The 15,422-nt window shown below is 42.3% G+C and overlaps 1 protein-coding gene across 7 annotated transcripts in view; it reads left to right on the forward strand.

Moving 5' to 3' along the window:
- Ddhd1 (DDHD domain containing 1) overlaps positions 1-15,422 on the forward strand; it is a 65,693-nt gene that overhangs the window by 27,072 nt on the left and 23,199 nt on the right. For 2 of the 7 annotated variants that reach the window (XM_032917195.1, XM_032917197.1), the window contains exons 2-7: positions 2,221-2,394; positions 3,059-3,079; positions 8,781-8,882; positions 10,808-10,936; positions 12,368-12,515; positions 15,019-15,125. In XM_032917195.1, coding sequence (XP_032773086.1) covers positions 2,221-2,394; positions 3,059-3,079; positions 8,781-8,882; positions 10,808-10,936; positions 12,368-12,515; positions 15,019-15,125 — 681 coding nt within the window. The remainder of the gene's footprint in view (positions 1-2,220; positions 2,395-3,058; positions 3,080-8,780; positions 8,883-10,807; positions 10,937-12,367; positions 12,516-15,018; positions 15,126-15,422) is intronic. The other 5 variants (XM_032917199.1, XM_032917201.1, XM_032917200.1 and 2 more) reach the window with 3 other exon arrangements.

Raw genomic sequence — 15,422 nt, forward strand, 5'->3', positions numbered from 1 at the left:
AATTTTCACATGGCTTTATCTGCAAGACCCAACCAACTCTATGCTGGGTTTGAGACACAGGTAGAGCACAGGGATGTGAAAGGGATGTGCAGACACCACAGCTAGAGGGAGAGGAGGAAAGATAGCAAAAGTACAACTCAAGCCTCATCCTCCCCAACAAACACAAGAGTGTGCTTACAGCGTGACAGGCCATAGTGCAGTGAGGCTCTCTGCTCACGGGGAACACCTAGTACGAGACTCTCAGTGCCCAGCGTCACTGTGGAGAGAACGGAAGATACAAGAGCATCCCGAGAAGCACGGGACAGGAACCAGGGTGGCAGAAGCCTGGCACTCCAAGGCAGAGGCAAAGGGATCCTCCAGGTTCCGTTCAAGGCCTGGGCTAGCCAGGGCTACACAGGGAGACTTCATCTCAAAAAAACAAAGTGAGTGACAGAAACGTTGTAATACTCACAGTACAAGTCTGGTATATCTCCTGCCCAACCCTGAAGTCGGTCGTCCTCCGCCTTTGAGAGAAGTGATACTTCGGAATCAGCTCCGCTCAGTGTTAGGGCTGCTCATGCTCTCGTGTTGGTGCCTCCTCCCCCTTTTAAGAGGAAAGGTATCAGTAGTTCACATTGATATTCCTTACTGAAATTTCTAATTACACAGGTTTTCTTGCTTTTTAGATTCATCTCTCTTTTGTGCTAACATTCTAAGTTTTAATTGTCAGGTCCAAAGGAAACTCCCAATTCCCCAAATTTCAAAAGACAGTTCAAATAATCAAAGAATGAATTCAGCCTAGACTGGGAAGGCTTTCTCGTGGTTAGATAAAAGCCAGCATTTCTCAGAAGTTTGTGGAGCTGATCTCCATTTCCCACACCTCTGGGCAGAGGAGACAGTCGACTCTCCAGTTAGCACACACCGGCGGCCCTGTCAGCATAGCCGCCATATCAGCTGTCAGGTCCTTCAGCTGCACTCTAGTGCCCATCAGCCCATCGAGCCCCGCGAGCCTCCAGCCTCTGACTCCTCTCATTAAAATGTTCTTTCTTTCATGAACAGTAAGGCGTGGAATGTTCACGTCCATGTCAGTATTACTAACACGTCAGTATTAGTTTATATACTAATGATACTGACTGAATTAGTGCACTCATCAAAGCCCCCAGCTTCAAGTGACGAACACCGTGACTATTGGAGAAAAGTTGGAGGCATGTTTTGTTCTGCTCATAGGTTGTTTCTATGTGTTTATGTGTGTGCACGCACATATGTGCGTGTGCATGTGTGTGGATTCATTTCTTCATTTGTTTCTTTTTCCTTCTACTTTTAGGGTAATTACTTTTATTCTGCTTAGTCTTTGGCTCTGCGGGGTTATTGTTTGTTTTGTTTTTTTAGCTTTTTGCTGTTACTGACAATTGAACCTAGGACTGATATTGTTCTGCAGGTACTCTGATAACTATGGTAAATGTGACCCTGGTTTTGATTTTTTTTTTTTTTTTCCGGAACTGGGGACCGAACCCAGGGCCTTGCGCTTGCTAGGCAAGCGCTCTACCACTGAGCTAAATCCCCAACCCCTCCGGTTTTGATTTTTTTTATAAACAGTTTTCAGATTCAAGATGACTATTAGTGCAGTTTTTTTTTTTTAAATAAAGAAAATTCTTAGGCTTCTAGTTATGGTGTTTTATTAGGAAAATGTTATTCAATAAATATTTTTTCTAAAATGGATGAGGAATTGCTCTTATAAATATGTATATAATCACTTTATTATTTTTCCCTGTGTTCCACCTAGAAACACATGTTCAGCATGAGCTAAAAAGCACACCATGTGTGCACAGTCTCTAGACACTGTGTCTGGAATGCTATACCGATAAGCTCGAACGACCACCAAAGCCTTAATTAAAGCCCTAACTGCACACCTGGCTTACCCAGGACTCCAGCACATGGACGGTTGCTCCTCTGTCTTCCTAAAGATAAAGCAACCATAAGTGTTATGTCTACTATAACTTAATCTTGATAACCTAATAAACCTCTAGCGGGTGTGGCGGTCACACCTTTCTTCTCACACTCAAGAGGCAGAGGGCAGGGAACAGGGGCAAGAGCGAGCCACTGACTGAAACAAGCAGAGGAGTTCCTCCTTGAAGTCTGCCTTTCTCTGCCTTAAATAACTACGTTCTGTCTTAAAGCCTGCTTGGGGGATGGCTAGGGCGGGTCCCTGTGAGAGGCTGATGTTGTGATCTCTCCTTTCAGAGGCCGATAAAATACCAGTGATGCGTGGACAGTGGTTTATCGATGGCACTTGGCAACCTCTGGAGGAAGAAGAGAGTAACTTAATTGAGCAAGAACATCTCAGTTGTTTTAGGGGTCAGCAGATGCAAGAGAATTTTGATATTGAAATGTCCAAATCCATCGATGGAAAAGACGGTAAGACGACCAGTTAATGCGTTTGGTGTGTTCTGTGAACGTAAGTAATGATACAGCTGGTGACTGTGGCTAACAGTAGCTCGGGGCGGGGGGGGGGGGGGGGCAGAGCATCAAATACGATGCTGTCTCGAGGCTAGCACTCGGCCCGTGCATGCTAGGCAAGTGTCCACCCTCAGATACTCTAGAACTTGTTTTTTAAAAACACTTTACTATTCTAGAATTTAAAACTGCTATGAATTTCTGGATTACTTTACTCAGTATATATGTTTTGTTGCTCAATACTAGCACAGTTTACCATATAGGTACAAATTGTTTATATTAAACTAGTAGTCATTTGGGACGAGAGTTATCACTGAAAGTAGACTTACAAAGCAACCCTTGCTGTCATAGAAGAGAGCAGTTTTATTAGTAACTAATCCGTTCCTGAATTTTAAAAGCCGGAATTGCTTATGTAATCTTTCAGTTATCTCTGGAAGATAAATACAAGTTTCTAGTCTAAAACAAGTATGCTCCTTAGTTACTCACTCAGACGTGACTATGTGTCAGCCTTAAGAACGTTGCAGAATAGCCGAGATTGCCGTGTTTTCAGTATGTGTCTGAATCTTGACTAACCTCAGAATCTGTGGTGAAGTTAAAACTCCTTCTGTCATTCCGTTTGCTGCAGGCAGTGGGATCAACTACTCTGGTGAGTACCTTGCACAGGCCGCTCAGGCTGCGGATGCTCCGTGTTTTCATCCGTGCTTGCCTTGTATTCGGGAGGCTTTCGGCAAGCCCTGCCAAACGTAGTGAATTAAAGTACAACCTAAGAAACTGTTTCCCTACCCCATCAAACCCCTCTGAAGCCAAGAAGCCTGCCCAGGACTGACCAAGTCACTCACAGGATGCGGCTCCTCGCTGTCCACAAGCCTTGACCCTGTTTCTTCTCTTCTACTCATTTTTCCCTCTCTACTTCTGTTTTTTGTTGTCTGTCATCTGTCTGAACCTACCTATAGATACATACATCAGTCGCAAGAAAAGAAGTATAACTCTGCCTTGGTCTTTGTCTCCTCAGTTAAGATGACTAACTGAGGAGGCTTGTGATTGCCACACAAGTCACTAGTGAAATCCAGCACTTCTGTGACCCTTTTGTAGTTTGCAGGTACCATGCTCTGAGTTTTAAACACATTATCTCAGTTTCCTGATCTGTAGATTCAAGCATTTCCTTATTTTGCTGTCAGATTTAGGCTAGAGCTGTGGCTGCAGGTAATACTTAATAACTAGAGAAATAACACCTCACTCTTGTGCAACAAAAAATGGAAATGTATCTGTGATTTGAGGTAAGGAATAGTCTCTCTCCTCTACTAGACCCTACTTCACAGTATCTGAAGGACAGAACTTGCGTCATAAGACAATTTCATTGCCACTAGACAAAGCAGAATTGGGATTTTTTTCTCAAGTCTTCTCCCTCAAGAGTGACAGTTCACACAGCAAACATAGTTTTGTCAACCGTGGTCAGTACTGATAGTGCATGAAAGCTCACAGGAAAGATAGCATGCACATGGAAGGGGTTGTTCCCGCGCTCACACTGTCCTCCGCCTCAGCCTGTGCATCTCCACACCGCTGGCTTACGGTCATGGTCACAACAAAACTCACTTTCCTGTGAACTCTATACTTCTGCTCTCCCTAAATATTAATGTCACAAATACTTAAGTCTTCTGTAGACTGCCCAAACTGACCATGCCTAAGAACACAGTTTATTTGTCTGAGTAAGGTTTCATAGGTTTCTCTCTGTGTCTCTCTGTCTGTCTGTATCTCTCTGTCTGTCTCTCACCCTCTCTCCCTCACTGTGTGTGTGTGTGTGTGTGTGTGTGTGTGTGTGTGTGTGTGTGTGTTCGTGAGAGACATTGTATGATGTGTTCAAAGGATCTATGTGGAGTAGTAAAAATTAATTAGAAATAACATGTTTAGGCAGACAGGGTGGTGCCAACCCGAATGCCTTTTTGGTAGTCTGCATAGCAAGTGTCTGGGCAATTTGGATTGGGGGGGGGGGTGGTGTGACTATGACACTGTCACTTTTAGAATGTGATTCCCTGAGGTTCATTAGAAGAAATTTTTACTTTTGCTGTTGATCTTTTTATTTATTTATTTATTTATTTTTTCTTTTTTGAGACAGGGCCTCACGTAGTCACATGTGGCCTAGAACTTTCCATGTAATTGAGATGACCTTTAACCTTTACCTCCCAACTGCTAAGATTACAAGCACGCACCATCACTCTTAGTTTAAGATAAAAATTTTAGCTGTGTGTGGCAAAGGTAAAGATTTATACTGTTAGTTCAATTAATCGTAAATATGATTTTCAGTCCTTTATGTGTTATTTGGTATTATGATAAATATATACTCAGAGGTTAAGATGTGACACTTTGAAAATCTGGGGAAATTTTGTAGTGTATTTAAAAATAAAAAAAAAAAAAAAAAAGAACCAAAAAAAAAAAAAAAAAGTGGGGTTGGGAATTTAGCTCAGTGGTAGAGCGCTTGCCTAGGAAGCGCAAGGCCCTGGGTTCGGTCCCCAGCTCCGAAAAGAAAAAAAAAAGAACCAAAAAAATTACAGAAACACCATGTACCCTCTAGAAAGCCACCATTTAGGGGAAAATAACTCAAATTTAAAATACTTACAAAAAAAGTATGCTCCTTTAGACTGTTTTGGCTTTCTACACTTCTGAAGTTTTCTATTTTATTCTTCTTGGGTTGAAAACACCCTTCTCACCTAAATCTTTTCATGTGCGATGACCAAGCCTCACTCATCTTTTGTCGGGATTATCAGTGCCTCAAGCTGTGCTGGGCACGTATGTGGGAGACATATGAAGGCGTCTCTCTCCCCTGGAGTTCTCAGGGTCTTAAAGGACAGCCACAGGGAGGCACTGATGTGAGCTGCCATGTGGGTGCTGGGATCCAAACCCCGGTCCTTGGCAAGTGCAGTAAGCACTGAGCCTTCTCTGCAGCCCCACGGCTAGGGAGAGCTTCTCTAACATGGTGACTAATCTGAGCCATCCATGCACCTGAGATGGCTAAACTAAAATTATACCTTCAAGTAAGAAGTCCTGCAAGCACATTTATTACTGGATTACAGTTTAAAAAGCCGGCCTAAATGCATTAGTACTGTGTATCACTGTCCACGAAATGCACAACCTCAATTCCATAGTAGAAGATCCTAGGACAAACTGAAACTGAGGGCTCTTCCAGCAAATAACAAAGAGGATGCTTGTTCTGCCCGGCCTTGGTCACAAGCAGGAGCAGACTGCGGAGACCTGGCGGCCAGACGTAGTCTGGATGGGGTCCTGGGACAGAGAAACTGTTGGTGGAAAAATGGAGACCTCTGAGTGAATCTCATGGCTGGTGCTGGGTGACGGCTGCACTGCAGCGACACTGTGCTAGCCCAGCACTGCAGCGACACTGTGCTAGCCCAGCACTGCAGCGACACTGTGCTAGCCCGAAAGGAAGCCAATAGAAATTAAGACGAATTACTGAAAATGTTCAGTGAACACAAAAAACAAACCAAGCAAATGGGAACAGAACAAGAAAAATCAGGTGGGAACAGGCGGGAACCAAAAATATGCATGACATGTGCACCCATGTCAGCAACTGTGGTCGAAGGCAGAGGCCGGCCAACCTGATAAGGGTGTGGACCTGCTTATATTCCAGATTCAGGTCACACCAAGTGCATGCCTGACCTGCGTAAGATCCAGGTTTAACCTCCACCACCAAATAATTAGCCACACAGAAGCCCTGGGTCAAAAGTTAAAGAGCGAGGAGTGCAGATGCTGCAGGTATCACAGAGGCTGTGACACCTGCAGCTGCTGGGCAGTCAGTAAGAACAATGAGGTACCAGGTAGATCCCAGCATTCAAGGGCAGAGGTAGCCAGCCTCTCTGAGTTTGAAGATAGCCTGGACTACATAGCACGGCAGCCAGGGCCTACTTGAAAATAATAACAACAACAACAACAATAATAATGACGCAGAGGTGCTCTGACCATTACCCAGCTTTCTCTTCTGTCTTCGGTGGCTGACGATCCCCAGCATCTAGTTTGGAACTAGGATTTCATGATTATCAGTCGAATCTACCTGAAGTCTAAGAAAGAGCGCTAGAGTTTGATGCAGTCAGCAAGGTTGAGGTACGCAAGGCCATTGCTCTCCCTGAGAGTAAGGATTGCCCAGGGCAGCGCTCGGCACCAGGGGACTTTTCTAAACTAGACTCTGACTGCTTGGAAAGGGACTCAGCAAGAGATATGTGAGGCAGCCTACGGAAGCCCCTACCTAAAAAAGAAGAGATCCTAGTTTTCCAGACAGTGTTCACAGAGGGAAAAGGGATTGCACATTTCTCTAATGGGAATTATTAGCCCGCCCACTTTGTGGATAAACCTACTGTATTCAGAATTACATGGTGATTAAAGTTTCTTTGCAAGATTAATTAATAAGGAAATGATTCTAAGTAATTTAACATCTCAGTATTTTCTGATTACTGAACAAGACTTCACTATGTAAACATTTAATTAAATGTTATCAGCTTATAAACTAGCATTTTGAGTTGTATGAATGCATGCATACCATTGAGATAGTACATAGGAACTACTAACCTATGTGTCTAACAGAAGACAAAGTAAATAGATCGTTCTAGAACTTAGATCTTTTTTACCTGGGAGTGATTCCCCAGCTGGTAGTTTGCAAAGCATTTTCTTCTGCTAAAAGGGAAGTGACACCGGTAACTCTGTTTGGGGTTAAAAGCGTTACGCTCCCTAGCGAATGATTTTCAAGTGGAAATAAGTTGTAAAGGTAAAGAACCAGCCCACTTCATTTTATGGAAAGGTTTTAAACAAGTACAAGTTTCGGCTGGGAGTGAAAGGCTGTGTAACGGGGTGCTTTTCTTCTTAGAGGCGTGCTAATGTTTCTGAAAGGCGAGAATTCATTTTGTGTCTTGACCAGCTTTCTGAGAGTGCTCACATGATTTTATATCAGGTGGCCCGTGTGTGTCCCGGGAGCTCGAGTTGGTAAATGTGGGATTTGGTTCAGGTAGTAAATCACCAAGTTTGTGTCTGTCTGCCCCCTTAGCTATGTCGTAGCTTTTTCCTAGTGTATTTGGTGTACTTGTTTGCTGGCCTGAGTGTACCTCTGCTCCTGAATGACTGACCAGAAAGCCTGTGAAAGAACGAGGCAGGAAGAAGCCTGTTTCCATGTTCTTTTCCACTGTGTCAGAAGGCATTTAATAAATAGTGCTGCTGTCACCCAGCTTTTAGTCCTAGTTTATAGTCCTACAGCTATCTAATTGTATTGTAGATGTACTAATTAGTGTGTAGGTTTAGTTTTGAATGCCTTGTAAGAATTTTACAAAAACCTTTATTGCACAAATCTTTGCATATACTTCAACTGTATATACAACAGAAATAAAAGGGTTTTTATTTGGGCAGCATTTAACCTATGAATGTCAAGTTTATGTAGAACGGAGTGAGGGTGAAAATTGAATATGTTAGAATATAAATTTTAATTAAATTATAAACATCTGGTGATTTGTTAACTAAATAGTAAACTAAGTTATAAGATTCTGTTTCAAGTGTACTAAAATAATTACTTACTTAAATATAAGGAATGTTATCAGTAATATAACTAGCAAAATTCAACAAGGAACATGTTGGCTTTAAGACTGATTTGTCAAATATCAATTCTCTGCCTGGCCTTTCTGTGTTGTCTGCTTAATGCCTACAAGCTATCACAGCATATGTTTCCTAATGAAATTATTTTTGTTATCACTAATCTTTCCAAAAGAGATGGTTGAAAAGTAGAGCCTTCAATTTGATTTTCTTGAAAATGTTTTCACTTTTAAGTTGTCAACAACTGTCTCAGTCATGAAAGGAGGAAACCTTGCTTCTGAAGCAATCTTGAAGCCATCATATGTCACTATGGGTAGCATTCAGTGGACTGGATACCATGCTCTCAGGCCAGCTGAATCAGCCATTTAAAACGTGGCTGTATTCTCAGAGTGTGTATCACCTCTTGGCTGTGCCATCGAAATTTGGTGACTTAAATAATCTTCAGTATCATAAAGAGGAAGCTCTCTTAGCATTCAAATGCCCTGCATTTCTTACAACTATGCAGAGGTGTTAAATGACAATCGTGTAATTGTCTATCACTGGTGAATTTAGACAGTAGTTGCCTTTCAATAAAAGTAGACCATATATATTTGGCAGACATTAAACTAAGTTTTGCTTTACTGATTTTTAACTAGGAGTTGTATTTTAGAAAGCAGTTAGAATAATGTTTGTCAAATGTAGGTTTTAAAGTTAGGATGAAAAGGAAAAGGCAGAATAGAAAACCTCGCTTAAATTTACTTTGAAGCTCAGTGTTTTTGCTTTCTTAGTTGTCTACCACACCCCTCCCTTCTCCCTCCCTTCTCTGTTCAAATGGAGAGGATATAAGGAGAGCACAGATGCCACAGGTCTTAAGCGAAAGCGGTCCCAAGGTACGGTAAACCTGGTTCTCTTCTGGTAGCCTACACCCAGCTTGCAGCAGCTGCTTAAAGCCTAGATGTTCTAGCTTTCCTAAAACTGTCTGTTGTGCTATTGGCTTAGTTTTACATTATTACATGTATGTATATATTCATTTTGTGTCATATGTATATGTTCTTAAGATGTTAAGACAATATATAAAATATATAAGTGGTTTTCAGAGGAACAGAGTTTTGTTAGATTTTACTTTTCTCTAAATATTTGATCAGTTTCAATCTTTTAAACATATGTAGCTCAGAACTATTTCAACAAAGATTTGCTTTGTAAATGGTTATTAAGCCCTTGCAAAATTTTTAATCCTTTTAACTTATAAAAAGCTTTTTATTTAAAAGTCTCCCTGTGGTTGCTTTCTGTGAACTAAAGCTATTAGTGTATGTTGTTATTAATTGAATCTTAGTCCTGTGAGACACATACACACACACACACACACACACACACACACACACACATCAGTGACATATCCTAAGAGGTAAATGACATAATTGATTTTCATAAAACTTAAATTATTTATAATGTATTTTATGTTATGTGTAATTTCCCTGCACACATATATATGTGCAACATGACATGACAGCTGCTATATAGGTGTTGGGAATTGAACCTTGGTCTTCTAATGAAGCTTAAGCGCTAAGCCATATCTCTCACAGATTTGTTTATTTAATGTATATGAGTACACTGTAGCTGTCTTCAGACACCAGAAGAGGGCATCAGATCCCATTACAGATGGTTGTGAGCCACCATGTGGTTGCTGGGATTTGAACTCAGGACCTCTGGAAGAGCAGTCAGTGCCCTTAACCACTGAGCCATCTCTCCAGCCTCCCAGAGCTGTACTCTTAACTTGAGGTCATTTACAACTCATCTTCAGGTAAAACAGGTGCACCCTGCCAGTTACTAGCTTTTGAGCAAATTAGTCTCTTTCTGCATCAAGTTTTTATGACTGAAATGGGGATACAATTCTTGCCATAAGGAGATTTCAGAATGCTAATTGGACATAATGATGGTGAATACCACTTTCTACAAGATAAGACTATGAAGGTCTCTTACCTAAGTGCCCAATAGATAACGGAAAATTTAAACCTTCAAAATACATGAGTTATCAATTATGAGTGATAGAGTAGATCAATCTCTAGTTCATTGCTTCTGCACTATTAGTGGAGTCACACATGTGCCCCACACTCTATTTAGCACTGGAGATGCAGAAGTGAACAGTTCACAGTGTCTGCCTCTGAGCTTCGGAATTCCTCGGCTGCATTTGCATTGAGGACCTCATGCACAGTAGGCACAACCTCAGTACAGAAATGCAGTAGCCACACCACAGAAACATTAATTTCTTCTCAAAGCTTCATTTTTGTGTTTCTGCTGTGCTGAGCAGTGTCAAGTGATCATTGGCCTTAATATCCATTCCCGACGTACCTTATATTCTAATACATTATTCTCTTCTTACTGCCTTTTTTGTCTTACATTGAGTAAAATTTTTACATATCTTGATATCTTTAGTAACATCAACAAGAGGGACAGAATTAAAGTTTCTGTGTCAGGGCTGTTGAAAACTTTTGAAGAGATACAGATCCCTCTAGAAGAAGAGGTAAACCACTGGGGATACAGCTCCTTGATAATCAAAAATGTGAGCTACATGCAAGGGTTTAATATCATGCGGTCACACCTGGCACGCGCTGTTCCTTGTAGCACAGGTGATCGTTTATAAGGCTCTGTGCATTGCTTATGTGACATAAATGTTTTCAGTGATGTTCTCTCTACTGAGCTAAAGTACATGGTGTCTGAGTTAGACATTACTGATGCAGCAGCCTGGGTGTGAGAATGTCTTACACAAGAAAAATCCATCTTGGAGAACTTGAAATTCCTCTCTTTTGTGCAACAGCTGTTCATAGTTTCAAACTGAGTCGGAACCACGTGGACTGGCACAGCATGGACGAGGTCTATCTCTACAGTGACGCAACAACTTCCAAAATTGCAAGAACTGTTACCCAGAAACTGGGGTTTTCTAAAGGTAATGGTCACACGTTATAGCGGACTGTCAAAATTTGGGGGATCAAAAGTAGATAACTCAGATCCTGCTTTTAGTTGATATTTTAAGTAGAAGTTCAGTGTCAAGAGCCCTGTGAAGTGAAGCTTTTACCCAGGTCTGTGCACTCACTCGTCAGCTCAGGGTTAGGACTTCAGAGTACAACGACAAGGACAGGAAGTGCCAGTCTACGTGTGAGCACGGTCCAGTCTAAGACAGTGAAAACCGAACATGGCAGCTGATGCATAGCATAAAGGAAGAGGAGGCTAGAAATGTCCCCCTTGTCTTCAGTGACAGCGGATCCGCGGACTGGAGCCATATTGTCCTGGATTCAGTTGCGGTGGAGGAAGAGAGGGAATGGTGCATGTGAGAAAGACAACAGGACTCTCAAATGCTAACGGAGTTGCTTCCTTTTTTATTAAAAGAAAAAAAAAAGAAAGAAAAAAGAAGGGTTGGCTAAAGAGCTTCACAGATTACAATGCTGCCACTTAAGTGTGATGACCTGAGCTCAGGCCGTCAGCGACCACGTAAGCTCGAGGCATAGTATGCATCTGCAGTCGTAGCCGCTAGATGGAGGCAGGGGCAGCAGGGCCAGACACTGCTCTGTGGAGGGCGAGGACTGACACCTGAGGCACCACACACGCGCACGTGCACACGCACGCACACACAGACACACATACACACACACACACACAGCTCTTCACACACACGTCTTCTAAGTGTGTAGGGAAGATAGAGAATCCTAAATAAGTTTGAAATTTTACTTTTTAAGTCCAAGAAAATGTTAGTATGCCACTCTTTTAATTTATTTGCTATAAATGTATCCGAATGTTTTATATGTTTATAGTTAGTTGTATTCATTTTGTGGGGTGCCTTTTTACATCTTAAGCACAAAACATTATTAGATGTGTGCAATTTTTGATTAATAAACTCTTTGTATATATGCTATAACAGTAGGTATCATATTTTGCTTAGCTTTCCCTAATTTTCATGCACCTTTTCTCATTGGGATTTTTTTTGTTTTTTGTTTGTTTGTTTGTTTGTTTGTTTGTTTGTTTGTTGATACAGGGTCTCACTGTGTAGCCCGGGCTGTCCTGGAACTCACTGTATAGTCCAGGTTGGCTTTGAACTCGAGTTCACCTGCCTTTTTCCCCCGAGTGCCAGGATTATAAAGACATATGCCACCATGCCTGGTGTGTTCTTTTAATGTGAAAGGTTTTGTTTTCCTAATGGCTTCTGGCTTCTGTATTGTATTCAGTTTGTTTTGTGTCAATCAATATATATTATCTTACAAAGTTTGCTTCCTCTTTGTAGACCCAGTGAAATACCTTTTTATAGTAGTCTTATTATTACTACTATTTCTTTCTTTAACCCTAGTGTGCAAGTAGTAAACTGAGGACTGTAATTTCCCCACAGCCTCCAGCAGTGGGACCAGACTTCACAGAGGCTACGTAGAAGAAGCCACACTAGAAGACAAGCCATCGCAAACGTCTCATATTGTGTTTGTTGTGCATGGCATTGGACAGAAGATGGACCAAGGAAGAATCATCAAAAACACAGCCATGTGAGTCCTGTGCACACAGAGTCCAGAGTCCCAGCCTCCACATAAGGCAAAACCTCAGTGATGTCTCAGGACTAAACCACGCGTGACTGTGTCTAGATGAAGTCTGGTGTCCCCTCCAATGCAGAGAGGGAGGGATAAGCCTTAGTCAGTCTATTTAATTGATTTAAGGTCCTCAGCAGGAAAAGATCTGGTTTTAAGTTTGTTCCTTACTCTGTGAGCTTCAGAAATTGAAAGTTTTCAAAGTTGTCCAACTCTGAGAAGATTAAAACTTGTTTAAACGTAACTTTCAGTACACTCTGCCCACTCATCGCTCCTGAGGGAGCAGCTGTGGGCGTTCACACAGACGTCAGTGGACGTGAACACAGAGGCGGGCTGCTTTCCTCCCTGACGGATACATACCCAGCTGTGTCCTAGAACAGCTTAGGAGCTCATCAGGGTGTGGGGGGAGGGGGGGGATTCGTGGGATCCAGAAGTTGTCAAGTGCTGTGTTGAAGGGATGTTGGGGTTGAAGGTCGCACCGTTGATTTGACTCTTCTGCCAAAATAAAGCAAGCTGGTGAGCACAGACTTACAGTGCCTGAGAGTCAGTCAGTCACCGTTGAAAGCGCAGTTTACCAGACTCGGAGGCGCCAGCAAAACCCTTATTCCTGAAGTGAATGCTGTCTGGTGCTAGGATTAGATCTCAGTAAACTACATAAACACTGTGAAATCATCACACCCACCAGAGATTAAAGTAAAAAAGTACTGTGCCGTTCACGTTGTGTTGCCATTGGACACTGGCATGCCTCTTAATTCTTCAGTCTTTTGGTTTCTGTTATAGGCATCTATCTCATAGCTCCAATTCTTACTTTATGATGAGTAGTCATTTGCTACTTGGCACGATAATTATATCCTGAAACATTCTTTGCTTAGATATTGGGGACCATGAAGAGTAGGCTTGCTGACATAGCCTCCCTGAGATTCTTAGGAAAAGAGAAGTTTGATTTCTTCAGGTACAAATGAGGCAAAACATAACACAGGAAGGCTGAAGCCTGTGGAATCTTTCCAGACTTACTGACACTGCTTGGCCTCCACTACCACTCTACAGGGCTGTACAATGGAGAGGCCGTGTCAGTAACATCACACATGCAGTTAGCGAGCAGACGGTAGAAAACCTTAGAGACAAGGGGTGTGGGGGTGAGAATTAACAACAGACACGTGAGACCTGTCTACCGTCTGCAGTGGATGGACTGGAGCATTTGAAACATAAAACAAATGTAAAATGTTTTAATGTTATTGTGAAATAGTTTTTATAATCAGCTGGGGAAATGAGGCCCCTGAACTACATGTTTACTAAAATTAAAAATCACTCAATTACAGCACCATAATATCAAATAGACGTTATTTTAGGAAAATACGCTATTTAGAGATAAGAGAGCTGGGGACGTAGCGCAGTGGTAGAGCATTTACCTCACGTGTGCAGTTGCCTCAGGGATTTGAAACCTTGGGTTCAGTGTTCACACCAAAAAAATAGAAGCAGAAATAAAATGATGTGGTCTCTGCGATTTGGTTTAAAACTTGCGAGGAAGATGTATCTGTTGAAGGGACAGCATGAGAGTTTTCCCAGTGACCCATTCAGCATCTTCATAATGTTGGGCCAATCACCATCCTATCCTTCTGGTAAAATTCACATAACTGACAAAAAAATACAAGTTCATTGACACCTTAATCTTTCAAGTAAAAAAAAAAAAAGAATCCTGTAATTTGCATCATAAAGAAAAGACAGAGGCCGAGGGGCAGAGAGCCTGCAAGAGCCAAGGAGCTCTTGTGCAAGATGGCATCTCGTGGGCGTGCTAGGGAAGGGACCCTGTGAAAACTCCACATTCTGACTGCCTGAGGGCCAGAAGCACGGCACCACCATGACGTGGATGCCAGAAAACTGACAAGGGCCCATCACTAGATGAAGAGCTACAGGCAGCTAACTCCGTCAGAGAGAGGGGAATTAGTCATCTACCCAGGACAGCATGGTCAGACCTGAAATCATGTCCATGTAAGCAACACCAGACAGACCCAGCAGGCTGTGTGTACATTCATTCCTGAGTACGTGCACGAGAGTGGGTGCACGCACAGTAATAATAGTTCAAGTAAAAGAGGCCATAATGGAAGGGAGCAGGAGAGGAAGGTACAGGGATATAGGAAATATTGGAGGGAGGAGAGGAAGAGAGAAAGGAAATAACCTAATTATGTATTAATTAAGCATAAGGTAGGTACGGCACTGAAATGAGGTAACCCGATGACGCATGGAGGTGAGCACAGGCGAGGGCACACTCCTGTGCTCCCCGACCCCCCAGGAGCCACTCCAGTCCTCAGTGGGAGGAGTTCAGGTCCTCAGTGGCCGACAGGAAAGTGACTGCAGTCAGCGGGGAGACGGGAGACAGAGTTGGCGGGAGACGGAGTCTCACACTGCAGGGTGTTGTAGCAGTGTGTGAAGTCAGCCTCGGTTTGTCTTCTGTTTTATTTTCTAGGATGAGAGAGGCTGCGAGGAAAATAGAAGAAAAGCATTTTGCCAACCACGCAACACACGTTGAGTTTCTGCCTGTGGAGTGGCGATCGAAGCTTACTCTTGATGGAGGTATACTTTGTTTGAAATTGAATGATTTTAGCCAGGGACAAACCTTTTCTAGAATAAATATACAAAGTTTTAAAAATATTTTTATTAAGAACAAAATCCTAGTCACGTGTGGTGTCGTGTGCTTTTAATCCCAACACGTAAGGGGTAATTCAGGATCTATGAGTTCAGGGCTCGCGTGGTTTATATAACGAGTTCCAGACCAGCTGGACATAAACACCATGAACAAATCTTTTCAGTTGGCTTAAGGTATATTCATTTTTTATTCCAGATTATTCAAGAACATATTTGAGCGAAAAA

Source organism: Rattus rattus, chromosome 12 (genome assembly GCF_011064425.1).
Source record: "Rattus rattus isolate New Zealand chromosome 12, Rrattus_CSIRO_v1, whole genome shotgun sequence".
Lineage (NCBI taxonomy): Eukaryota > Metazoa > Chordata > Mammalia > Rodentia > Muridae > Rattus > Rattus rattus.